Here is a 25,143-nt window from a genome sequence, read left to right as displayed (position 1 = left end):
CTTTTCTTACAGACATCCCATTCCAAAGTGGGATATCTTAAAAAACTTGTTGCTAAGGTCTTAAAATATCTGCGTCAAAATCTAGGTTTGTAATTTCGGGTCGATTTTTTGTCATTTTTATGATGTAACCCCTCTCTAAATTTCCGAAAAATGGATTTGCAAAAAGTGACCAAAAACCTGCAGTTCTAAACCCATAACTTTTCTTACAGGCGTTCGATTTTAAAGGGGTATATCCTTAAAGACTTGTGGCTTAATTTCCCTAAAATTGATTTTGGCTTGGAATTTCCGGTTGATTTTTTTTAATTTTCATGAAATTTTCGAGTAGTGGCTTTGCAAAAGAGTGACCAAAAACATGCCGTTCAAAACCAATTTGAAAAAACCGCGCTTTCGCCTTTAGCCAATGGCATGATGGTCACCCTGAGCAAACTATCGCAAGGCGAAAGGCTCACCTCTAACTGGCAATGCCCATCTCTACTTAGTACGCGACTGGAAGGAAAAAAATAATATAAGTTCGCGAGGATAGAAAATTGTGAAAATAAAAGCAGGAAGTGGATTTCTGAGCCAAAAAAGGGCGACCTGGGACTACCAACCAAAATGGGACTCACCCCATTGTTTTTCCTTCTGCCCACCAAACAAATGGTTCCCATTTTACTTGCCAAAACGCAGTGAAAAGGTTCCATTTTTACCTACAAAAATGCAGTAAAAAAACAAATAAATAATTGTGAGAACAGCACAAAATGGCCACACAAAAGCCAGGCGAGTGGGCTAGTGCCCTTTTGGCCCGTTTTGAAGATCAGGCAAGTGTTTTTCCACGGCTTTTCCGCAGCTGCGTTTTCCCAGGCGAAAAAATGTACCTGCTACTCTGCTTCTTGCCCTCCCACACATGCTCTCTCCGTTTGGGTGTATGTGTGGCCCACGCACTCTATGCGTGTGTGCTCTCAATCAAATGCGTGGGAGAGCGAGATAGCGACAATAACAATAACACTGAATGGCACTTATGAATGAAATGGAAATAATCAATCAATTCTAATACTAATCAATTCTGCAGCTGCCGAACAGAATCGGAGCCTACGGAACGCAGGCCAGGATGAGCCAGGACCAACTGGTGGCCTGTCTAATCCACATATCGCGATATCGCTTTTCCCTGGTTATTTCCGGACTTACTAAAATGCTCCAAAGGGTCAATGAGGCGGTGAGTACTGCCAGCAAACCTCATCGTTAAATAGTAAACAAAAAGGTATCTTATTGCAGGCTCTTCAAAATCGCCATGAGCCGGAGCGTTGCTATTTCGAGTCGCTGGTCATCATACTGACCACCCTGGAGCGCTGTTTGACCAATCAGACCAAGGACACAGCTCGTTTCGAGGAGGCCATGAATGTGAAGCTCCTGCTGCGCGAAATCTCCCAGTTTGTGGATGTCCAGAGCGACAGTAATCCGAATGCTGCCCAGCTCAAGGCCCTGGCATCGAAGGTGCTCTTTGCCCTGTCGCAGAATCACTTTTCGGCTGTGTTCAATCGCATCTCGGCCAGGATTCAGGAGCTGACATCCTGCTCTGAGGAGAATCCGGACTACAACGACATCGAATTAATTCAACACATCGATATGGACATGATCAAACTTACCAAGCTCTTACAAGGTGGGTGCACTTACTCATTTTCCCACTGAAGGTTATTTAAATGCTCATATTTTTTAGAAACCATCACAAAGTTTCGCTCAAAGCGTGCACCTCCTTTGATCTTGCTTTACTCACTAGAGAAGGCTATCTGGAACTGGATTGAGTACCATCCACAGGAGTTCCAGGACCTGCAACGAGGCACCAATAGAGATATATCCACGTAGGTCTTAAATTAAAAGTATTTAAGTGCCCATATTATAGATTTGTATACCCTTAGCTGCTGGGAACCCCTGATGGACTTTGTGGAGTACTTCAAAACCGAGAATAAGAAAAGCAAGACCCTTGTCTGGCCGCTGCAAATGCTCCTGCTAATACTAAATCCCTCTTGCCTCGAGGCCGTCGTCAACGAACTGCAACAGTCGGAGAAGGAAAAAGAAAAGGATAAGGAAAAGGTTGCCTCCAAATCGGGTCAATCCACTTCCCGGGACAAGGACTTCTCGGCCAAGCAGTTCATCGAGAGCATCAAACGGGGCCTAGGCCAGCACTCTCCCTCCAAACAGGTCACCGAATCCTCGGCCATTGCCTGTGTGAAGCTCTGCAAGGCATCCACCTACATTAACAACACCGACTCCAACAACGTGGTCTTCAAGCTGGTGCAGTTCTTCATAAACGATCTCAAAGCGCTTCTCTTCAATCCAGCCAAGCCCTTCTCACGCGGCCAGGGGTATAACTTCGCGGATATCGAGCTGATGATTGACTGCTGGGTTTCCTGCTTCCGAATAAATCCCCACAACATCGAGGCGCTAAAAGTTTGCCTTAATCTATCATCGCCGCAGGCTTATCACTTCGTCATAGTTTGCTCTCTTCTGAGGTAATTAATACAAGTAATTCAATGACTCAATCTTAAATTACTTGATCGATTAGGCTGGCACACATATATGTGGACTTTCGCCTGCAAAACAAGAACCCTTTCCGGATTGTCAACCAACCCAGATTGTCCTGGTGGCCACAAACAGATGTGGTTCATTACCGCTCCGCCGAGTTAAGGGCTCTGTTTACGGATACTCTCAACAAAGCCACTCAGGGCTATATAGCCCATACCCCACTGCGCTATATAACATCTCTGACGCTCAAATCGAAGGACACCCAAAAAGGTTTGACCCGGGCTGAAGAGGGTCCCGCCCATAAAATGCTATTGCTGCTGCTTGTGCGACTGATCCATGCTGATCCCACGCTTTTGTTGAATGTGAGTTAATATTTTCTTTATCCCTTTCAATTATAAAATGCATATTATATTGCAGACCCAGGGAAAAGTGGCCCACGAAGTGCAGAGCTCGACGTTGGAGCTGATCAATGGCCTGGTTAGTTTGGTGCACCAAACTACTATGCCGGATGTTGCGCAGGAGGCTATGGAGGCGCTGCTCGCTCTGCACGCCCCAGAAAAGATTGAGGTTTGGAATCCAGAGGCTCCCATCAACACCTTCTGGGACGTCAGTTCGCAGGTGTTGTTTTCCATCTCGCAAAAGCTCATTCAGCACCAAATAGCCAACTACACGGATGTGTTAAAGTGGCTGCGCGAGATCCTAATCTGCCGAAATACGTTTCTGCAGCGGCACAAGGATTACGCCCATGTGGGCAGTCAGATTGCCATTTGCAAACAAGCTCACATCAAGATGGAGGTGGTCTTCTTTATGTACCTGTGGAGCGTCGATTTAGATGCGGTGCTTACTTCGCTGTCCTGTTTCGGATTGCTATGTGAAGAGGCAGAGATCTGCTGCAGTTCCGACGAGCTGACAGTCGGCTTCATTATGCCGAATTATCACATTTACCAAGAGCTAGCTCAGCTCTCCACATGTGAGTTTTTTAATTACATCTACTTTACCTGTATTTAATTTAAATTGTTCCATTTTAGCTGCAACGGACTCTCGCATTTGTTTCTTTGACAACAGCCATGGCAATGTGCTGAGCCGCCTTACGCTTCAAAAGCGCATTATGACCCTATTGCGGAAGATTGAGCATTGTGTCCACGGTGTGCAACCGGCTTGGGAGGAGACATTTCGCAATTGGGAAGTGTCCAGCAAGGTTTTGCAAACATATCCCAAAAGCAAGGGTGAAGATGGCCAGGCGGAGGTCTTCCATCGTGGCATGGGAAAGCGACGAGCGAGTCACCAGAGCTCAGAGCATGACCTGGAGGAGCAGATCAACGAATGGGCCAACATGACTTGGTTTCTTTTGGCTCTGGGCGGCGTCTGTCTACACAAACGCAGCAGTAGCCGTCAAATGCTGCTACAGCAATCGCAGAACAACGCCTCTTTGGGATCTCTAGCTCAAAACTCTCTGTACTCCAGTTCCACGAGTTCCGGTCATGGTTCACTGCATCCTAGTACGGTTTCGCTCTCCACACTCCCACCAGCACCGCCTCAAGATGTCAGCTACTGTCCAGTAACACAGTAAGATTAAGATTTACTTTTATTTCTTGACTTCTTTAACCAAGTTCTTAAATCTAGATTCGTTGGCCAACTATTGCGACTTCTGGTCTGCAGCAACGAGAAAATCGGCCTGAACATCCAGAAGAATGTGAAGGAACTAGTGGGCGAGGAAATGTCCACTCAATTGTATCCCATACTCTTCGACCAGGTTAGGGCCATCGTGGAAAAGTTTTTCGACCAACAGGGCCAGGTGAACGTCAATGTGACCGACATCAACACGCAGTTCATCGAGCACACCATTTACATAATGAAGTCTATTCTGGATCCCAAGGCCAGTAAGGATCCCAATAACGAGCAGCCCTCGCCGTCGGAACATTTGGGAGTTACAAGTATCGAGGGCATGATGTTGGGAATTGTACGCTATGTTCGCCACCTGGACATGACCGTATACGCCATCAGAATAAAGACAAAACTGTGCCAACTGGTCGAAGTGATGATGAAGCGTCGCGACGATCTCGCTTTTCGCCAGGAGATGAAGTTTCGGAACAAGCTGGTGGAATACCTGACCGACTGGGTGATGGGCACCTCGCATCAGATTGCGCCGCCCAGTTCGGCTGATGCCGCCATACTCACCAACACTTCCCTTATCTTTCGAGACTTGGATCAAGCCTGCATGGAGGCAGTGGCGGCCCTGCTTCGTGGTCTTCCCCTCCAGCCAGAGGAATCGGATCGAGGGGATTTAATGGACGCAAAGAGTGCGCTCTTTTTAAAGTACTTTACCCTGTTTATGAACCTTCTGAACGACTGCATCGACAGCTCTGAGGCGGAAAAGGAGATGAATAATACTCCACTGTTGCCGCCACGTCCTCGAATGGCAGCTGGAAAGCTAACTGCTCTAAGGAATGCCACCATCCTGGCCATGTCCAATTTGCTAGGTGCCAACATCGACTCGGGTTTGATGCACTCGATTGATCTGGGCTATAATCCGGATTTGCAAACTCGTGCGGCTTTTATGGAGGTGCTCACCCAAATCCTGCAGCAAGGCACCGAGTTCGATACCTTGGCTGAAACAGTGCTAGCAGATCGCTTTGAGCAACTGGTCCAATTGGTCACAATGATCAGCGACAAGGGTGAATTGCCCATTGCTATGGCGTTGGCAAATGTGGTAACCACTTCCCAGATGGACGAATTGGCCAGGGTCCTGGTCACGCTGTTCGACGCCAAGCACCTGTTGTCCCCCCTTCTATGGAACATGTTCTATCGCGAGGTGGAGGTTTCCGATTGCATGCAGACGCTTTTCCGTGGAAATTCATTGGGCAGCAAGATCATGGCCTTCTGCTTCAAGATTTATGGAGCTAGTTATCTGCAAATGCTTCTGGAGCCGCTGATTCGACCGCTGCTCGATGAGGAAGAGGAGACCTGCTTTGAGGTTGATCCAGCTCGTCTTGATCCCACCGAGGACATCGAGCAGCACAGGAACAATTTGATCGCCCTAACCCAGAAGGTGTTTGATGCCATTATCAACTCGTCCGATCGCTTTCCACCGCAGCTGCGCTCCATGTGTCATTGCCTGTACCAAGTGTTAAGCAAACGCTTTCCGAATCTGCTGCAGAACAACATTGGTGCAGTGGGCACAGTCATCTTCTTGCGCTTCATCAATCCAGCCATAGGTTTGATTTAAAATAAATTCTTAAATCAAATCCCGTACTAATCTCTAAATTTTTCAGTTTCCCCGCAAGAACTAGGAATCGTTGACAAGCAGGTTCACAGCTCAGCTAAACGAGGTCTTATGCTAATGTCAAAGATCCTGCAGAACATTGCCAACCACGTTGAGTTCTCCAAGGAGCAGCACATGCTGTGTTTTAACGATTTCCTGCGCGATCACTTCGAAGCCGGTCGACGGTTCTTCATCCAGATTGCCTCGGATTGCGAAACCGTGGATCAAACCTCGCACAGCATGAGCTTTATTTCGGATGCGAATGTTCTGGCCCTGCATCGATTGCTGTGGACGCACCAGGAGAAGATCGGCGACTATTTGTCAAGCAGTCGGGATCACAAGGCGGTGGGAAGGCGTCCATTCGACAAAATGGCTACTCTGCTGGCCTACTTGGGTCCGCCGGAGCACAAGCCCGTGGACTCGCACATGATGTTCAGCTCTTATGCGCGCTGGAGCTCCATTGACATGTCATCAACAAACTTCGAGGAAATTATGGTCAAGCACCAGATGCACGAGAAAGAGGAGTTCAAGACGCTTAAATCAATGAATATATTCTACCAGGCGGGAACCAGCAAATCTGGTTACCCTGTATTTTACTACATTGCAAGAAGATACAAGTGAGTTGCTTATAAGCGGATTTATTTAAATCATTAATGATTTACCTTTCGCATTACTTTTTTTTAGGATTGGAGAAACAAACGGGGACCTGCTTATCTACCATGTCATTCTCACGCTAAAGCCCTTCTGCCACTCGCCCTTCGAGGTGGTCATCGATTTCACGCACACCTGTTCGGATAATCGCTTTCGCACCGAATTCCTGCAGAAGTGGTTCTACGTTCTGCCCACGGTAGCTTACGAAAATGTCCATGCGGTGTACATTTACAACTGCAACTCGTGGGTGCGCGAATACACCAAATTCCACGATCGCATCCTGGCACCGTTGAAGGGAAATCGCAAGCTTCTGTTCCTGGAGTCGCCGAACAAACTCACGGATTTCATCGACGCCGAGCAGCAGAAGTTGCCGGGAGCCACTCTTTCGTTGGACGAGGATCTCAAGGTGTTTAGCAACGCGCTGAAACTCAGCCACAAAGACACCAAGGTGGCCATCAAAGTGGGTCCCACTGCGTTGCAGATTACGTCGGCTGAAAAAACCAAGGTTCTGGCTCATTCGGTGCTCCTAAACGATGTCTACTATGCCTCTGAAATTGAGGAGGTGTGTCTGGTGGACGACAACCAGTTCACCCTGTCCATAACGAATGAAAGTGGCCAGTTGAGCTTCATTCACAATGATTGCGATAATATTGTCCAGGCCATCATCCACATTCGAAATCGCTGGGAGCTTAGTCAACCGGATTCAGTAACAGTGCACCAAAAGATTCGACCAAAGGATGTGCCGGGAACACTGCTAAACATGGCGCTGCTCAATCTGGGTTCATGCGATCCAAATTTAAGGACTGCTGCCTACAATTTGCTGTGTGCTTTGACCGCCACCTTTGACCTGAAGATTGAGGGACAACTCCTCGAAACCCAAGGTCTCTGCATACCCTCAAACAACACCATATTTATTAAGTCTGTGAGCGAAAAGCTGGCCACCAACGAACCGCACCTTACTCTGGAGTTCCTCGAGGAGTCCATTCAGGGCTTCCAGCGCAGCACAATCGAGCTGAAGCATTTGTGTTTGGAGTACATGACGCCATGGCTAAAGAACTTAGTCAAGTTTTGCAAGTCCAACGACGATTCCAAGAAGCTAAAGGTTTCCCAAATCCTCGACAAGCTCATTAACTTAACCATTGACCAGAAGGAAATGTATCCCTCAGTGCAGGCGAAGATATGGGGATCGATTGGTCAAATTCCCGAGCTCATCGACATGGTTCTGGATAATTTCCTGCATAAATCGATTACATACGGATTGGGCTCACCACAAGTGGAGATAATGGCGGACACTGCAGTGGCTCTTGCTTCGGCCAACGTCCAGTTGGTGTCCAAGAAGGTCATAACCCGGATGTGCCGCGTCATGGACAAATCCTGCACGAATCCCACTCAGTATCTGGAGCAGCACATGATGTGGGACGACATAGCCATCCTTGGACGGTACCTGCTCATGTTGTCCTTCAACAACTGTTTGGACGTGGCCACATCGGTGCCCTACCTCTTTCACACCATCACGTTTTTGGTCTGCTCGGGATCGCTGTCCATGCGAGCCTCCACCCACGGCCTGGTGATCAACATCATTCACTCGCTGTGCACCTGCACGAATCCCTCCTTTTCGGAGGAGGCGCAGCGAGTACTCCGACTGTCCCTGGATGAGTTCTCGCTGCCCAAGTTCTATCTGCTTTTTGGCATCAGCAAGGTCAAGTCGGCAGCAGTGACTGCATTCCGCTCCAGCTGCCGTCATCCCACGGACAAGTGGCTGGGCAATGAGAGGGTCACTCAACCGCTGCCCGCGGATCGGGAGCGCTTGTCGCTACCATCGCTGGAGGTCATCACGGATGCTCTACTCGAAATCATGGAGGCTTGCATGCGCGATGTTCCCGATTGCGATTGGCTAAACACCTGGACTTCGTTGGCCCGCAGCTTTGCCTTTTGCTACAATCCAGCACTGCAGCCAAGAGCTCTCATAGTTTACGGCTGCATCAGCAAAAGTGTTACGGACCACGAAGTGAAGCAGTTGCTGCGCATCCTGGTCAAGGCCCTGGAATCCTTTAACGATCTTATCCTGATCGAGGCACTGGTCATGTGTTTGACCCGCATTCAGCCGTTGCTGCGCCCGGAGTCGCCCATTCATCGGGCCCTCTTTTGGGTGGCCATTTCCGTGCTGCAGCTGGACGAGATTACCCTGTACGGTGCTGGCCTGGCCCTGCTCGAGCAGAACCTACACACGCTCAAGTCACAGGGCTGCTTCGACAAGAAGGAGACCATAGCCGAGGTCATGATGAAGACAAGGGAAAAGCTGGAGTGGCACTTTAAGCAGCTGGATCACGCCGTGGGCCTTTCGTTCCGCAGCAATTTTCACTTTGCCCTGGTAGGGCATTTGATCAAGGTAAGTTTGGAGTTCATATGGATCAGAGGATTAGCTAAAAATTGTTCCGTAATTATAGGGTTTCCGCCATCCTACGCCCACAACTGTTTCCCGCACCTCTCGAGTCCTGACCATGCTGCTGGGCATCATTGCCAAGCCGCTGCATCGTGACAAGTTCGAAGTTACCCCGGATAGTGTGGCCTATTTGACCGCTCTGGTGGCTGTTTCCGAGGAAGTCCGTTCCCGGTGTCATGTGAAGCACGCCCTGCCCCGCTGGCCCGCTGATCTAGGTGGCAGTGTGGAGAATGGGGAAGCATCCAGTGGAGTGCAAGCCGTGAGCTTAGAGAACATGGACTTAAATCATTCAAAGTTACATTTTTGTATCTGCCCTTAGATTGGCCTGCCTCTCTCGCGTCGACAAAAGAGCTGGGATATCCTAGACCAGTCCGCTCTGCAGTTTGCTCGCCAGCACAAAGTTCCCACTCTTCAGGTAATCACTTATGATCGATTAGGCCGAGCTGTGTTCGAAATTCGCTGTGCAAAAGTGGTTATAACCATCTGCTATAGTAACTTTTGGCCATCTATTTGAGTTTATATCTTCAAACCTATATAATCTATTTATCCCCCTTACTATGTAATATCAACTATCTGTCGAAATCAGCCGTTGCATAACTAATAATCGTTCAATGATTTTTTTCTTTTCTCTTTTTATGTTTGATTTAATTAAAAAAAAACGTTTCATGTATATCACAATGTATACTCGTATTTATGCCATAATCTGCCTGCCGAATCTTACACATAATTGGTGCTTGTAACTCTCATCAATATCAATATTACTATATGTTCTATATGAAATATAAACTGTAACTGCCACCTGCCACTTCTACTACTACTACTACGCATGAACATTGTCATTTGATTTACGTTTGATTTGGTTACCGAAACCCGCTAAAACGACAACTCCACCATCAACACTGTGACAAAAAACAACAACCAACTCGAACATAAAATTAAACATCCGTAGAACGCGCGGGTTTTGTTTAAAACTCAACGCTCATTCTCGGTGCCGACAACCAAAGATCCGAACAATGCAACCGGCATCGAAGAACGTCAGGTATTGCTCTAATTTAGTTATCTCTTAGCTAAACTAACTCTACTACCCCACTAAACCCTATTTATCTAAGTTTGCTACTAAAATCCATTCTAAAATACCATTGATGTTTCGCTGTAATGCCATTTAGTTTGGTTACTCTGCATGGCACTGAATGAAGGCGGCCAAAAAGGCATCAAGTTCACCCCATGACCAACATGCACATTTCTCGTAGATCTACCATTCTCACTAGTTTGTTTTAACCATATCTGTGTGTAATTGGATTGCCCATTTTGATGTGTCTTAACTAACTCCTGTAAAATTAATTTCAATAGGAACGCGGTTCGCGTTCGTCAGTGTCCAACGAATCAAACGTCCTGCTTGACCCGGAGGTCCTGCCTGATTTGTCCATACAAGCCCTGGTCTTGACTGTTTTGGCCACCTTGGTCAAGTATTCGTCGGATGAGGGCGAAACGCGTGTTTTGTATCAGTATTTGGCGGAAGGCTCTGTGGTATTTCCCAAGGTGTTTCCAGTTATGTGAGTACTAAATATATAACGTATTTTAACAAAAGCTTTATAAAAATTGTTCTGTTTCAGCCATTCGCTGCTGGATCAGAAGATAAACAATATTTTGTCAGTGTCCCATGATCAAGTGGTGCTCAACTCTGTGCAGAACATCATACAAAATATGCTGGCCAGTGAAGATCCCTCTCAACAGCAGCTTCACTTCCTTCAAAGCTGTGGATTTGGCGGGCTCTGGCGATTTGCTGGACCCTTTACTAAAGTAGGTTCACGAATACATGGCAAACAATATATTATTCTTAAAAAAAACAATACATTTGCAGTACAACATGATGGGTGAATCCTCGGAGCTGTTTGTCAACTGTTTGGAGGCCATGGTTGAGACCTGTTTGCCAGGCGATGAATCCGCCCCGGTGCCACCCTCCCCGCGTCCCTACAACCTGAGCTCCAGCCTGAGTAGCCTGACCCTAGGCTCCCCCACAGACAAAGGTTAGTATCAAGTAGGTTTTGGTGAACTTTTGCTCAAGTCACTGAGAACGTATTGCATTGCTTTAATCTAGAGCGTTTACTTTCCAATAGCAAACCCCATTGAACGAACACAGAGTTGTACAATCAGTATTTACTTAAACTTAACCTTTTCTTTATATCACACCAATTGCGATATATAGCATTCTCATCGGAATCATTAGATTTTTATGACAATTGCCCAGGTAGCGTCAGCAGTCTGCGACGCGCCTCACACAGCAAATCACGCGCCAAACATCGAATTACCGACAGTCCATCACATTGAACGTTCCACAAGTAAAATACAAAACTATTAAAACCTAATATAAAAACAAATTAAGAATAGCTGAAAACAAATGCCACAGAATAACACCACGATTGGAAAAATATATATATATTAGTAGTAATCTAAGCAATATCATAATGGAACCATTGTCCCAAAATTTTTGTTATAACAAAAAACATGCAAATTGTTAAACAAAAGAAAAACCCACAAAATAATGCATTTCACTTAATCATTAGCAAAATGATGTTCAAGATTCGAAAATTATATTGATGATATATCTGGAACCTAAAAGCGTTTACCAAATATTTCCATAATCATGTTGGTAAATTAAATTCACTTTATTGTTTCAAATATAACAGAAAAAAAGAAACGATAAATGTAATTTCCGAAAGCTTAATTTAAGCAGAGAACCAAAAAATATTTCTGATAAATGCATGCCAAGAACACTTCAATTTTTTGCAATTTTAAAGTTTTCACCCAGTAATAAATCAGTTTCCAGTTGCTCTTAATTTAGCTTGAAATGACAAAAAACATAAAATATAAAAATCAGATTTTAAATACTCTTATTTAACAACTACTTTTTATAAAAGCAGATATAAAACAGAAGTAATATATAAGTAATTGTATGAATTATCACCGCTTTTTTGCCCAGATTTTCATTTCACCCCAAATATTCCTTTCCTCGATATGTTTATGCAACTTTTATCTTACTTTCAGCTGCATGAATAACAACTACAAACCCGCGCACTAGACGTACCACACTAATCGCAAAAGTAATGCGTTTCCTAAATCTGTTTAAAAAGTGCTTTTAGAGAACGTGAAAACCCCACAGAATGTCGTACAAAATCATAGAATATTTATATATTGGTATATGTATGTATAGAATGTCCAGAAGAGATGTGCACTAAAAGCGAAAAAGAAAATGAACGCTCGAAACGATTTATGTAAAAACAAATGTATATAATGTATGTGTAGAAATGAGTGGATAAAGGCGGATACGAAGAAGATGTCGAACGGAAATATTTTTAAACGATTAACGATTGTACATTTCAACGATTGCAATCCGCAACTGCAACTAAACTCACCAAGTCCACCAGTTCCTGAGAAGATAACCACGATCAGGCAAAACGGAGTTAACCAAGAAAGCAAGTAAAGGCAAAATCAAACGAAACGAATTCAAGATAACTTAAAGCTTTAAGAAAGCGGCATGCTCCACATGTCGTTTACATTATTTTGTATTATAAAGGAATCTCCCCCGCATCAAATGTATCAGATGGCATTTATTTTGTTTATTCTAATTAATATCATTTTTTAAACGAAGTTCATCTCTCATTAGACTTTACTAATTTATTTTCTCGGCACATGCTCCAAGAAAATTGTGAAACACCAAAAACTAAACGAAGATAAGCTTAAAACGACCCAGTCCGCTATAAATATAATTTAGTTTTAAGCACAAACCAAGATTTTAATCGAAATAGTGTTAGTAGTAAACGAACAGAATCGAACCAAAATAAAACCTTACGAAAGTTACACAATTGTACCTCTTATTAAACAATAAACGCAACAAATTAGTCCGTTACACTTACTTTCCAGCACATGGATTTTAAACTGTATTTGGCGTTATTCGGAATAAAGCAACATTTTTTTTAAACCAGTTGAGCAAAAACGGAACAGAATTCTGTACTTTATTATAAATCTAAATGTATATGTGTGTGTTGCTATATGTGTATTAAAAATGTATCTTTGTATATTACAGCCACTTGAAGATATTTATAAAATGTTAATGTCCCAAATTTATCAATGTAAAGAATATTGAACAAATTAAAATATTTCAATTCAAACGTTCAATGAATACATGTACTTCTGTTTTACTGGGAATCGGATCAATCAGGACTGTACTAAAAAGATAATTATGCGATTTAATTTAGATCAACTACAGAATAATAACCACGATCCTTTATAAAACTTTTCCTTCTTAAAATATCCTTGAACACTGATAAACAGAGTTGTCTAATATATATTTCCACTGCCAGCATATTCCAGAATTTCAAAAGCAACACATTTAATACGAATAATTTATCATTGTCAGAAGCGTATCCCTCTTTTCAAATCTTCTTCCTTCCTCGCAAATTGACGCAATTGAAATCTTTTTTTTGCATGGTGCTGTCTTGTTTCAGTCATCCCAAAACCCATATCAAAACATTGCTATGCTGATGATCTCAGAAACCTCCCCCACGAAGAAAAATGCAAACGAAATGTACGAAATCAGTGCCATCAGATGTCAGCGATGTCGCTGGTGCCGTTTTCTGTTTGTTAACTTCTCGATTTCACGGCAGCGATTGAAGCGACCCCTGGTCTTGAACTGGAACTCACCCTCGGGCAGGTGGATTTCGTCAATGGCCCAATCCCAAAAAACCCAAGCCCAATCTCGCCCAAATGCGCCAAACAAGTGTCACAGCTGACCGAGGCCGAGAAACCGAGAGCAGGAGTGCGGCACAATCCCAATACTTGTGGGAATGCCTCCAGCAAACTTTCTCACGATGCACATGCACCGGCTGCTTGCCTGGGTGGTGCTATGCTGATCCGATGGTGGTGGTTGCTGCGGTGGTTGCTTCTGCTTCTACTGCTGCTTCTGCTGCTGCTGCTCCGTGCCCGTAAGTGTAACGCAATGTCGCGCCAAAGAGGAAATGAGGTCTGTGTGACTGTGCGCCAAAAGGGAAGAGCTCACACTGAAAGATAATTGGTCAAAAAAGACAAATATGTTTTTACAGTTGCATAAATATCAATAATTCTAATTAATAATTAATAACTTAAGAAAAATTCGATTAAAAAATGTCAAAAATAATATTGTGTTTACTACCAAAGCAAATTTGAAAGATTTATTATAAGTTAAATTTCCATAAAGAAAAAAACTTGGACCTGAAATATAAGAGTCTATAATTTATTTTATTGGCAAAAGAATTTAAAAACATAACATTTTTAATTTTCAGCAATTTAAAATTGAAATGAGAAAATATTGAACAATACTTAAAATTGTGGACCTTTTGCTCAGTGTGTATGCACACACACAACCCGAAGCCCACACCCATGTGCAACAATGCCTTCGCCCCGACGAGATTGGCTCTTTGGCTTAAGTGAGGACGGCACGCATGGGGCACGGCTCTCTTTCTTCGAGAGGAGTGGGAACCAAGGAGACAGAGATCGGGAAGCGGGGAGAGTGGCACGGATGGCTAGCAGGCAGGTCGAGGTCATGTCGATGTCGATGACGATGGCGATGTCGTGTGTGAGTGTGGTGCGCTGCTGGTGGTGGTGGTTGATTGCTCCGCACTCGTCTCTCCTCGGCTCATCCTCGTGCTCCTCATCTCCGACCCCGACCCTTCTTCGGGCTGTTGCGCCGGCGCACGGCAGTAGCACGCGGAAGAGAGAGGTCCGAAGAGAGCGAAGATCCGAAGAACGTGTTATTGGGCCCTAGTAAATACACTGAAAAAAACTCAAGGATGGCCTACAATTATTATCCTGCTATAGAAACACATGAAGATCAAACAAACATATTTTCGAATCGTCTCGAAAAATTAATAATTTTAAAGTAATGTGACTATACTTACTAAAATAATTGTTTATTAATATTCCTAATAAAGGGAAAAACAAAGGTTTTTTCTTTAGTACCGAAAAAGTTTACATTGTTTCCTAAACCAACAATTGTTTGAATTATTTATTCCTTAAGAAGTTGCTCTATATAGACTATAAACAGCCCTTAAGTTCTATGTTAGTCTTGATTTTGTAAACAATTATAACATCAAAATAATTAAATAAATTACAAATATTTTTTTTAGTCATATTTTATTTAGTGCCTTTCATAAAAATCTTAAAATTTTTGTCTGTGCAAAGAGAGAGCCACATCGCCTTCCGCCCGATCCAATTTTTTTTGATGTTGCACACGTGCAGCGCCGAGGGAATCTTGCCACAAGCAGAGAGTGACCCGATTGATGCTTCGTGGTGATCGTCGGCGTGGAGGAGCGTTGTGATGGCAGTGCGTGGTGGCAGTTAGGGGAGGATTTCGATTTCGCAAGTGTACGGCACCGGCAGCTACGAAGCTACAAAAAGGATCAGCTTACCTTGCGGCAAGATCATTTCTCAAGTGACTACCGTGCAGTGCGGAGCGGCAGCAGCAACATCGCAACCTTATTTACAAACAGCTCCAACGCCAAAACAACCTCATTATACACAATGGCCGTGCAGGGTCAGAGATTTATGACCAAGACCCAGCATTATCGCAAGGTGACCAAACCCCTTCTGGAGCGGAAGAGACGCGCCCGGATGAACCTCTATCTGGACGAACTGAAGGATCTTATTGTGGACACGATGGATGCGCAGGGCGAGCAGGTCAGCAAGCTGGAGAAGGCGGACATCCTGGAGCTCACCGTCAACTATCTGAAGGCACAGCAGCAGCAGCGGGTGACCAATCCGCAATCCCCGCCAGCCACCCAGGTCAACTTGGACAAATTCCGGGCCGGATACACCCAGGCTGCCTACGAGGTCTCGCACATATTCTCCACCGTTCCCGGCTTGGATCTCCAGTTTGGCACCCACCTGATGAAGCAGTTGGGCCACCAGCTTAAGGACATGAAGCAGGAAGAGGATTGCTCCGAAATTGCAGAAGAGCCAGTTAATCTATCCGATCAAAAACGCTCTAAATCCCCTCAAGAGGAGGGCATGCCCAATGGCGAGGATGTCTGGCGTCCCTGGTGAAGAGCATCCCAAATATACGCAATTAATTCACATTGATAGCTTTACCACTCTGTTTCGAGTACGAAACAATCCAAGTTTTCCAAGGTCTAGTGTAAACATTTGCCTCAGAATCGTATTTAGTTGGTAGTTGATTTGACAAGATGATGTGATGTTCCTGTGATAGTTTTTAAGTTCGTATTTGGTATTTGATCTCCCATAGATTTAATGATTCATGTATTTAATTGATTATAATTTATTTTATCGCCCTAACAAAGAGCTTTCCACTGAGCTTCCACATAGTTTGAATAAGGAAACATTTTTTTGTATGCTTTAAATTCGCATTTTCGGGTTACAACATTTAATCTAAGCCATGAACACTTGAATAATAAACTGAATATATAATGAAGCTTTAAGTGCCTAATTTTCTTGGTATATGAATAGCGAGCGGGACTTGGAAATAATAAAGACATTATTCCACTAATGCTTTTGGTCTTGTGTTTTACTTTGATATTATCGTATTATCAAAATGTTTATTTACAGGTACAGGTTTTCCATCAGATTCTAAAATATTTCACGTAAATAGATATATTTTTGGTTGTGTAGAAACAATTTAAACTTCGAACAACCTTATATTGGTACAGATTCGCATACATTAATTTCTTAATTGTTGGTACTGCCAGTTGCATTACTATTATAATATATTTATATAACTGGCAACATTTTAGAATACTTTTAAAACATTTGAAGCAAATATCTTAACCCAATTAATATGTAGAATTTCCTTTTATTGTAATAAAATGATTCATTTTATATATAGCCAAGTAAAGTGAGTTTTCCCAGGAAAATATTTATATTTAAAATATTTATATATATATATTTATTTATATTTACATTTCATCGAAATAAGTATGGTCTGCTTCTGTAGCAAAAGCAGTAATTATTAAAGAATTTATTAATAATTAAGTAGTTTACTAAATACTTATCGATTTATACCCAATCAACGCCCCTCAATCTAACCAATAAGGAGTTCACCCAAAGAGACCCACTGTAGAAGCTCCAATTGACGTCACTGCAATTGAGACCCCACAAGTGTTACAAATCCCTGTCATGCACCATCCATCCATCGATTACAAAGGTCCTGGAACGCGAGCAACTTACAGCCGAAAGTGTGTACACCGCGAGCCACACGCGAGCAGCGCTCCAGGATCAGCATCGCTGGCTCTGGCCCCTCTTACACCGGCGACTGGAGTGAGATGACGAGGTCCTGCCGGGTCAGGAGGAACGGGGAAGTCGAACACACATTAAGCACACTCGACGCACACGAGCAACGTTCCCACAGGATCACAACGGCCGACCAACAAGTGCAGGATGCCTCTGTCGCTGTTGCTGCCGCTGCCCTTCCCTTCCTCTGCTCCTCAATTCAAACTGAAAACCCGATCCAATTTGGAATGCCAACGGTAAACAGGAAGTCGTCGAGGAATCGCAACGCCTTGTCCTTATCCCTATCCCTACACATATCCCCATTCCCCGGCAGAGGTCCTCGCTATCGTGGGAACCCCAGAGGACCCCGATGAGATGGCAGTTCATTATCCTTATGCCCCTCACCCTGCCCTGCCATAGTCAAATCATAACACACAAATCTAGAAAACGGCAGCTGTTCGCCCTGCAAATTCCCATGCCCATGCCCATGCCCAAGTCCATGCCCATAGCCATAGCCATGCTCGGCTGCTTTTTGCGGGCAGGTGAGCGAGTCGATGTGAGAAACCGAGCTGGAGAGTGTTTCCCACGATCCTGCCAGCGATCCTGCTCCCTGACTGCGTTGATAAGGGTGCCGGGGCAACAATAAGAAATCGCCCGAACAATAAGGAGCGGTCTCAAGAAGCGGAAGGGTCTGAGCCACAGAGCAACCCTCATGCCAGCACACGAAGCGTGTCGCTGTCCCTTTTGCTCCTCGAATGCCGGCACACACGACGATCCACACTCCCTTTGGCCCAATTGTTGGGGGTTGTTTCTGCTCGGCTATAAAAGGCCGCTCCTCGAAGGTCTGGCAACACACAACGTCTTCGACCGTCAGAGCAGCCACAGCTCAAAGAATTTACACCATAAATTCGAAAAAGAAATAACACATAATAATCCACAAAATGTCGTCGCTACAAATGTCGGAGATGTCGAAGACCTATCAGTACCGCAAGGTGATGAAGCCCATGCTGGAGAGGAAGCGTCGTGCCAGAATCAACAAGTGCCTGGACGAGCTCAAAGATCTGATGGTGGCCACCCTGGAGTCCGAGGGCGAGCACGTGACCCGGCTGGAAAAGGCCGACATCCTGGAGCTGACCGTCACCCATTTGCAGAAGATGAAGCAGCAGCGCCAGCACAAACGCGCCTCCGGCGTTGAGAGCTTGACTCCGGCGGAGGGATTCCGTTCCGGTTACATCCATGCCGTGAACGAGGTCTCCCGTTCGCTGTCCCAACTGCCCGGCATGAACGTCAGCCTGGGCACCCAGCTGATGACCCACCTGGGACAGCGCCTCAACCAGATCCAGCCAGCCGAAAAGGAAGCCCTGCCCGTGACCGCCCCACTCTCCGTGCAGATCGCCACCCGGGATGCCTACTCGGTGCCCATTTCTCCGGTCTCTAGCTTCGCCGGCAGTCCCAACTCCAATGCCAGCTCGGTCAGCCATTCCTTGCTGACCACCATTGATGTGACCAAAATGGAGGACGACAGCGAGGACGAGGAAAACGTCTGGCGTCCCTGGTAAACGGGGGGATTTCGTTTCCCTTAAAAACGCAAGAAGAAAGGAGAGATTAAAGAAAGTAAAAGTCTTCCGAGTCGCTGGAAATTCCCGCATTCCGACTCACAACCTAGTTTTAAGTAAACACCATACACACACAAAGCTTTAGATGAGGACGCGCAGTTCATGTGATAACTAAATAAATAATAAATTATATAGCTAAAATGAAAAGATCACGATTTTTACTGCCACCAGTGACTCAGTTGATAGGCAGACATGAAAATTGCCGAGACACTCCCACATCCAAACAGTTCTCAATAATTTGCGGTCTAGAACGGAAATGCTAGCACCTCTGTTTGTCCACTAGAACTATACGATCGCCCCACGGATGCACACAATCGACAAGCAGACAAAAGAAAGCGAAAACAATGCCAAGGCCGAAACAAGAAAAATTAAGCAGAAGAAGGAGAAAGGAACTGTCCAAAGTCGGGGCTACCGATGGGCAATGGGCAAAAGGCAATGGGGTATAGCTATATGGTCTTGGCTTCTTTGGTCTTGAACACGTGTGCGGACAATAAGCGAAGGTAACACAAAAAATTAGAGTCTTATCTCAGCGTGTCTAATCGAGTTACGACAATGTCGCTCAGACTTAGAGGGAAATAAATGGGAATAATGCCGGGGTGGAACCCGAAAAGGGATCGAGTCATCATTCATCCCGCATCCATCCTGATTTCGCTTTGTTCTCCTCTTTTTTTTTTTTTGTTTTTTTACCGAGATTCTCCCTGGCCACTCGGCTAGAAAATCGTGTGCACAATGGTCAAGGTAAGCTACGGGCACATAATTGCTTCGGATCAGGTAAATGAGTGCCTTGCCCTAGGGCAACTTTAAGATGGAGCCCCAGTCCGGGACAGGATATCGTTGATTTCGTCTTTTTTTATGGGTTCTGCTTTGGGTCTTTTGGGTTTTATTTTTATTTTTCTGAATTTTGTTTTTTTTCATTACTTTGGTTGGCCCAGCATCATTTGGTTATCTGTGTGCCAAGACCAGTAGCCGATCCCCAGACGCCTCTGTCTTTAAAATCGATGCGAAGGCACAGCGATGGAATAGTAAACGAGATCGGTATCGGGATTGCCTTGGGACTAGGGATGGAAGAGTGTAATAAATTCGAAGGAACTAAATTTATAGAGATTTTTCGGCTGATTAACAATCTGTTAACTTGTTAAAGCCGAATGTAGATTATCTCCAAGAGATCACATTCACAACAGACCCACTTAAGTGTTTATACTTAATTTTACATTTCCGACCTTTTAATGTTCTTTGGTGCCAGCAATTATTTATGGAAATGAATAAGAATTCGGGTTTCAGGTAAACTGTATACTGTATATACCAGTCAGGGAAATTAATTTATTAATTATTAAAAAGTCCAAGTAGAATACTAAACATTTTTTATGGTATGCCATTTAATATATTTATAAGTTTAATATTGAAAGTGTAATTGGCTTTAACCAGCATTCTTCCATTTTCATTGAAAAATGTATATCGTCTATACTTTTGGTACGCTTGCATATACATACATACATATATGTAGTTGACATTCGTTTCTTAAAAAAAGTTATAAAATGTAAATAAAATTACTTTACAGCTTTATAGGTCGCGGTTAAATTGGTTGCGTTACCCTATTTTATACAGTTGCAACAAAATGTATATACCTACTTATTTTCATTGATGACTAATATAAAAAAATTCCTGTAATCATCTACTCATTACTGACACTATTCAAGAAAAATCTCCAAGGTCATCTTAGAAGTTTAACAGACATTGATGAACTTTTTACCCTTATAGCAAAGGACACATCCTAAGAACCATGCAAAATCTTAGCTCACTTTCAGCGCTTGCCCATCCCTAGGTGATCCGATCAGGCGACTTAAATGTCGAGCTGACAATAAGAGAACCAACACCAACCCGACCGTAGCCAGCTACAATGGATAATAAGCAGAGTATGGACACAGACAGGGATATGTAGAGGAATTGCACCCAAAACGCCAAAAGGAAATGCTGGCACAAAAGATACTTAATCTTATAGGCAAACCCGATGAATGATGAACGAATGGCGGCGACGTAACCGAACCCCCGATACAGCAATCCAGCAATCCCTCGATCGAGCTTGAACGCAAGCCCAAGTCATTAAAAACTACAATACACAAACTGCATACGAATCACTCGAAGACCGAGGCCCAAAGAAAGGGTCTCTTTTTTTTTTTTTTTTCTTAGGGGAAGGGACTGAGGACCGAAGACCGGGGACCGTAGCCAAAAAAAAAAAAAAAAGTAATATCAGAAGCGAAGATCGTGAGAAAATGGTTTGGAACGTGGTTCTCACACGATCGACACACCTGCCCTTTTTTATGTGTGTGTGAGTCTGGCTACACTGTCTGTGTGTGTGAGTGTATCTTTACGAATTCAAGATACAAGACCACTTACGGGCAAGATCACGACCGACTCGAGCTGTGGCTATATGGCCATAGATCGGCATGAAAGAGAAAAGCAGCGTGCAGTAAGTGTGTCTCAGTCGAAGGCTCGCCGCTCAGCGTTCAGCGCGCAGCGTTCAACTTTTGTGCATTGGCCAACATTGTAATGACTGTGGACACACGATCGTTAAGAGCGCGCCGTGTGATCTGGTCGCGAAAGGGGTCGGGGTCCGAGGTTTCGAGGCTTCGAGGGGGTACGACTTTGGGTTCGGGCCCGGCGCATGCGTCGCTGTTTTGTTGAACGAACTCAATTTAGTTGGTTTATGACCAAAAAGCGGCAGAGCGAGCGGGATGACAGTGGAGATCGGTTATGGAGTTTGGAGTGGGAGATGGTCGTTGCATCGTTTGGGGAGTTAAAGTTGGAGATGGAGCGATGGAGTGCTGGAGAGGCACCCAAACACACTTATATGGTGTGCTATTGACTCTGTAATATCTTTAATATGGGATGTTGTTACACTACATTGGCACACGCTCTTGCTGCCACTGGACAAGCTGCCCACAGACTGTGTCTGTATGGGAATGGAAATGGGAGTGGGAATCCGAATGGGAGTGAGTATGGGTATGGGTATGGGCATGGAGGAGGTGGCTGCTGGCGGGACTGGAGACCGAGGCACGAGCTCCATTCCAACCCATCCTCCATCCATTGCCGGGCCGGTTTACCGCCGCCTCTCCTTTATTAAGTGGTGGTCTTGCGCTTACTTTAATATGGCTGCATTAAACTTTAGCGGCGTGCGGAGTATTATGACTGAAGTAGGTGGCCGGACCCGCGGTGCTTTCGATGGGGGCCCACCGACACACAGAGGTCACGTGATGGATGACGTGTGGGCTCTACTGTACCTCCTGTCTTAGGAGCCGTAATGGGTGGACTGGGGTCCGATACACATAAAAAGAACTAATAAATATTAATTTATTTTTTTTTAAACATAACAATTGGATCATACGAAAAACCCTATATTATAAATGCAATAAATCTGGCTAATCAATTATATTTTTTAAGATCAGATAAAAATTGGTCAGTTGTCATCTGAGCAAAACTGCATAATTTAGTTATTAATCTTCTTTTGACAAAGTTTAAATGAAACAACTCATTAAAAAATCTTAATTTGGACATAATTCTTAAGACTTACCACCCAAAAAGTCCTATTTTTTACCAAGAATAACATTATGATGAAATTCCCAATCGATTGGGATCCAAGCCTGAACTCTTATATATTTATAGTATGATTGCAAAGCAAATTATATATCATATCAGCAGGACCGTTTTTCGGTGATAAAGAGCTTAGCTGAAATGGTTATTGATACCTTTTTAATAATACTATTTTAACTTAGATATTCACCCAATATTATAAAGACAAGGTCATTCAGTTTGTGTAGATCATCAATGATCATATTCGTTAAAGCTCTCAGGAATGACGCACTTTACGGCACAAATCGAAATCCAAAACGGACAGGTTCAATGGGAACCCCTTTATATCAGTTTCACAAACTAAGCTATCCAATTAGCCCCCGGCTATGGCCTAGACTGCCCCTCTCTATCACTCCGCAAGTCAAGTAATCGGTTTTCAACTGGTCCATCGCAAAATAGATCACCCATTTCAGCAGACTACCGTTGAGCCCTATAAATAGCTGTTTTGTACCTCAAAAAAAAAAAAAAAAAAAAAAAAACAAAAACAAACATAGTAGAGAAGCGCTAAAAACCCCGTCTCCATGCCAAAGTTACGTGACTAATCACATTTTCTGAAGATTAACAGCAATCAGCGACGGCTTGAACGGTCCCAGACCCAAGACGACCCGGTAAGTAGTCATCATCATAGTTGTCCACCAGACAAAGGCGCTGAGTCCGCGGTTCCGTAATCGAACCGCACTCCGAAACCCATACAGAGCTAGAAATTGAAGTTTTAAGTGCCGAGACGGTCGCGGTCGCGGGCTTAATTTGCAATGTCTGACCGGCGGTCCGCGCATGTGCCAAGCGGTCAAGCGCAGTTAAGGCTGTCAAAGCCTGGAACAAAAAGCTGAAAACTTAAAACTGAAAACAGAAAACGGAGACAGAGACAGAGACAGAATAAAACAAAACACAATGACCACAATGCTGAGCCATTGACAGCGGAGCCGCGGTTCTCACACTCGGCGGGCCTCATAATAAATGACGTTTCCTAGAACTGACTTTTTGCTTTATTTTATTATTTAATTGCGACAGCGCCGGCGCAAAACTTCCCGCAGATATACTCATACAGCATACACTGGTGTACCCCTTTCAAGACCCCGCATACCCATGCCCAGTCGGAATTCTCGGGGCATAATGAGGCCAAGCCAAAGAGCCCAGACGATATTGCGAGTGTGGGAAAATATTGCCCGACTTCCGGCTGTGGGCTCTGCGATTCGGTTCGCCATGGAGTTTATCTCAAATTCGTTTCTTGTTTTAAGGGGTTTTTTTTCTGTAGTTTGCGGTTGAACGCCTACTAAAAGTGGTTTGAGTATGAGCCCTAGTTTGATGGGAAATAAATAAACGCAGGAGGTTCTTAAGTTTGAGTGTCATTTATTTTGATTTCAGTTTCAGTTGTAATAGATTTCTTTACATTTCTTGCAGAAATATCCGATCTCTATAGCCGGAACAAGAGGCTCTGCTAGAGATTGGGGCATCTGCTGAACTGCCGGGCAAGCAAATCCTGGTCAGCAGCTGCTGGGCTCCAAAGAAGATGGTGCGGTCTCGATTCCAGCACCTTTCAGAGCGACGATTTGTAGAAGCCTTCCGCTTGAAGGCGATCCAGTTTAAGATCAGCTGGCGTCCACTGATCACCAGGGCCGCCACATGGGACCGGAGGTGGAGCTGGCCTCACTGGGCACCGGGCTGCAGGCTCCGCTCTCCAAGCTACCGCATTCCGATGGTGGCGGCGTGACCATGGCCTGATCCTCGACTGGAGCTTGAAGGGGCACTCCAATGGGCAGCGAGGGCACCACCACTTGCAGGTAGTTGAGGCGATGACCCAAGTGACTCATCAGCTGGGTGCCCAGATCCACACTCACTCCGGGCACGGCGGCCAGAGTTTTGGACACCTCGTTGGCGGCGTGCACATAGCCGGCCCTGAAACTCTCGGCAATGCTGAGCTTGGGATCCTGGCCACTAGCCGATCCACTGGATACACTCGATAGACGCAGTTGCTTTTGGGCACGCAGCTTCTTCATGTGCTCCACCGTGAGCTCCAGAATGTCGGCCTTCTCCAGCCGGGTGATATGCTCGCCCTCCTGCGTCAGGCACTCCACCATGATGTCCTTCAGCTCGTCCAGGCACTTGTTGATCCTGGCCCGACGCTTCCGCTCCAGCATGGGCTTCATCACCTTGCGGTACTGATACGTCTTGGACATCTCCATCTCCAGAACCATTGTTGGTATAAATTTGTTTGGTGGTATAGTAGGTATAGGTTTTTAACTCGCGTAATCCACAGTCGTAATGTTCCACTAGATCTCGAGAGAGAGAGACTCTGTGTGCACGCAACGAAGTCGGAGCTTTGAATGAGTCGGCTGGCTGTGGGATCGGCTTTATATAGCCTCTGCCGCCCGGCCATTCAGCCAGTGAGTGCGAGCGGGACACTCATTTTGCCTCGTGCGCGGCCTGCTGCTGTTGCCAGCGGTGGTTTCTGGTGGTTCAGTGGTGCTGCTGCTGGTGGTGGTGGTGGTGGTGGTGGCTTCTGTTTTTTTGTATACTTTTCGCTCAACGGCCTGTATATGTGAGGGCAATAAAATGACTTGAGCTGCGCCTTCCTTCTCCCTCTCCCTCTCTCTCTCTCTCTCTCTCTCTCGCCCTCCTTCCTTATGTATGTGTTGTGATTGTTATACCGTGGGAAACTGTTTCGCAGCCGATTTCCACGACGGCGATGACGACGGCTGGCCTGACTTCTTCTGATTGTGCATGCTTGGGGTCTTGTACGATCCCTCGTCCGTCTTTCTGTCTTTTTGTCTTGGAAAGACTTGGACAGA

General features: G+C 44.9%; 5 protein-coding genes across 7 annotated transcripts; 3 read left to right on the top strand and 2 right to left on the bottom strand.

Annotated features, from left to right (window-relative positions):
* Positions 1–474: 474 nt before the first annotated feature.
* LOC108147231 (neurofibromin) lies at positions 475–13,035 on the top strand. Of its 3 annotated transcripts, none has more exons than XM_017273626.2 (18): positions 475–797; positions 1,049–1,192; positions 1,252–1,636; positions 1,694–1,835; positions 1,893–2,486; positions 2,540–2,861; positions 2,917–3,469; positions 3,528–4,065; positions 4,123–5,714; positions 5,772–6,378; positions 6,446–8,801; positions 8,860–9,114; positions 9,175–9,270; positions 9,805–9,894; positions 10,206–10,408; positions 10,469–10,655; positions 10,717–10,882; positions 11,901–13,035. In XM_017273626.2, the coding sequence occupies exons 1-18, from the start codon at positions 738–740 to the stop codon at positions 11,906–11,908; spliced, it is 8,298 nt and encodes a 2,765-aa protein (XP_017129115.1). In that variant the 5' UTR covers positions 475–737; the 3' UTR covers positions 11,909–13,035. The 3 variants fall into 3 exon arrangements, with proteins under 3 accessions (XP_017129115.1, XP_017129112.1, XP_017129114.1); XM_017273623.2 differs by lacking the exon at positions 11,901–13,035 and adding an exon at positions 11,062–11,893; XM_017273625.2 differs by lacking the exons at positions 9,805–9,894; positions 11,901–13,035 and adding an exon at positions 11,062–11,893.
* A 31-nt stretch (positions 13,036–13,066) lies between these two features.
* LOC108147234 lies at positions 13,067–14,559 on the bottom strand. Its single transcript, XM_041709167.1, is given in 4 exon segments — positions 13,067–13,081; positions 13,557–13,656; positions 13,658–13,912; positions 14,269–14,559. Coding segments are annotated over 4 exon segments (537 nt in total). The 5' UTR covers positions 14,436–14,559.
* A 559-nt stretch (positions 14,560–15,118) lies between these two features.
* LOC108147122 (enhancer of split mdelta protein) lies at positions 15,119–16,310 on the top strand. The gene has a single exon (XM_017273414.2). It carries the CDS (start codon positions 15,411–15,413, stop codon positions 15,930–15,932), a length of 522 nt encoding a protein of 173 aa, XP_017128903.1. The 5' UTR covers positions 15,119–15,410; the 3' UTR covers positions 15,933–16,310.
* Positions 16,311–17,977: 1,667 nt separating this feature from the next.
* LOC108147115 (enhancer of split mgamma protein) lies at positions 17,978–18,874 on the top strand. The gene has a single exon (XM_017273405.2). The coding sequence runs from the start codon at positions 18,053–18,055 to the stop codon at positions 18,668–18,670; it is 618 nt and encodes a 205-aa protein (XP_017128894.1). The 5' UTR covers positions 17,978–18,052; the 3' UTR covers positions 18,671–18,874.
* A 4,813-nt stretch (positions 18,875–23,687) lies between these two features.
* Positions 23,688–24,702, bottom strand: LOC108147305 (enhancer of split mbeta protein). Its single transcript, XM_017273729.2, has one exon. The coding sequence runs from the start codon at positions 24,547–24,549 to the stop codon at positions 23,962–23,964; it is 588 nt and encodes a 195-aa protein (XP_017129218.1). The 5' UTR covers positions 24,550–24,702; the 3' UTR covers positions 23,688–23,961.
* Between the last annotated feature and the right edge of the window lie 441 nt (positions 24,703–25,143).

Source organism: Drosophila elegans, unplaced genomic scaffold, assembly GCF_018152505.1.
Source record: "Drosophila elegans isolate 14027-0461.03 unplaced genomic scaffold, ASM1815250v1 contig_476, whole genome shotgun sequence".
NCBI lineage: Eukaryota > Metazoa > Arthropoda > Insecta > Diptera > Drosophilidae > Drosophila > Drosophila elegans.
The sequence above is the reverse complement of the archived record's forward strand: the minus strand, read 5'-3'. Positions and strand labels throughout refer to the sequence as shown.

Bases quoted from the DNA above. Each gene is read 5' to 3' on its own strand.
- LOC108147231 (XM_017273623.2), top strand. From the start codon at position 738: ATGGCCACACAAAAGCCAGGCGAGTGGGCTAGTGCCCTTTTGGCCCGT. The intron at 5,715-5,771 runs GTTTGATTTAAA...TAAATTTTTCAG, and splicing joins CTTCATCAATCCAGCCATAG to TTTCCCCGCAAGAACTAGGA. The intron at 8,802-8,859 runs GTAAGTTTGGAG...CCGTAATTATAG, and splicing joins TGGTAGGGCATTTGATCAAG to GGTTTCCGCCATCCTACGCC.
- LOC108147122 (XM_017273414.2), top strand. From the start codon at position 15,411: ATGGCCGTGCAGGGTCAGAGATTTATGACCAAGACCCAGCATTATCGC.
- LOC108147115 (XM_017273405.2), top strand. From the start codon at position 18,053: ATGTCGTCGCTACAAATGTCGGAGATGTCGAAGACCTATCAGTACCGC.
- LOC108147305 (XM_017273729.2), bottom strand. From the start codon at position 24,549: ATGGTTCTGGAGATGGAGATGTCCAAGACGTATCAGTACCGCAAGGTG.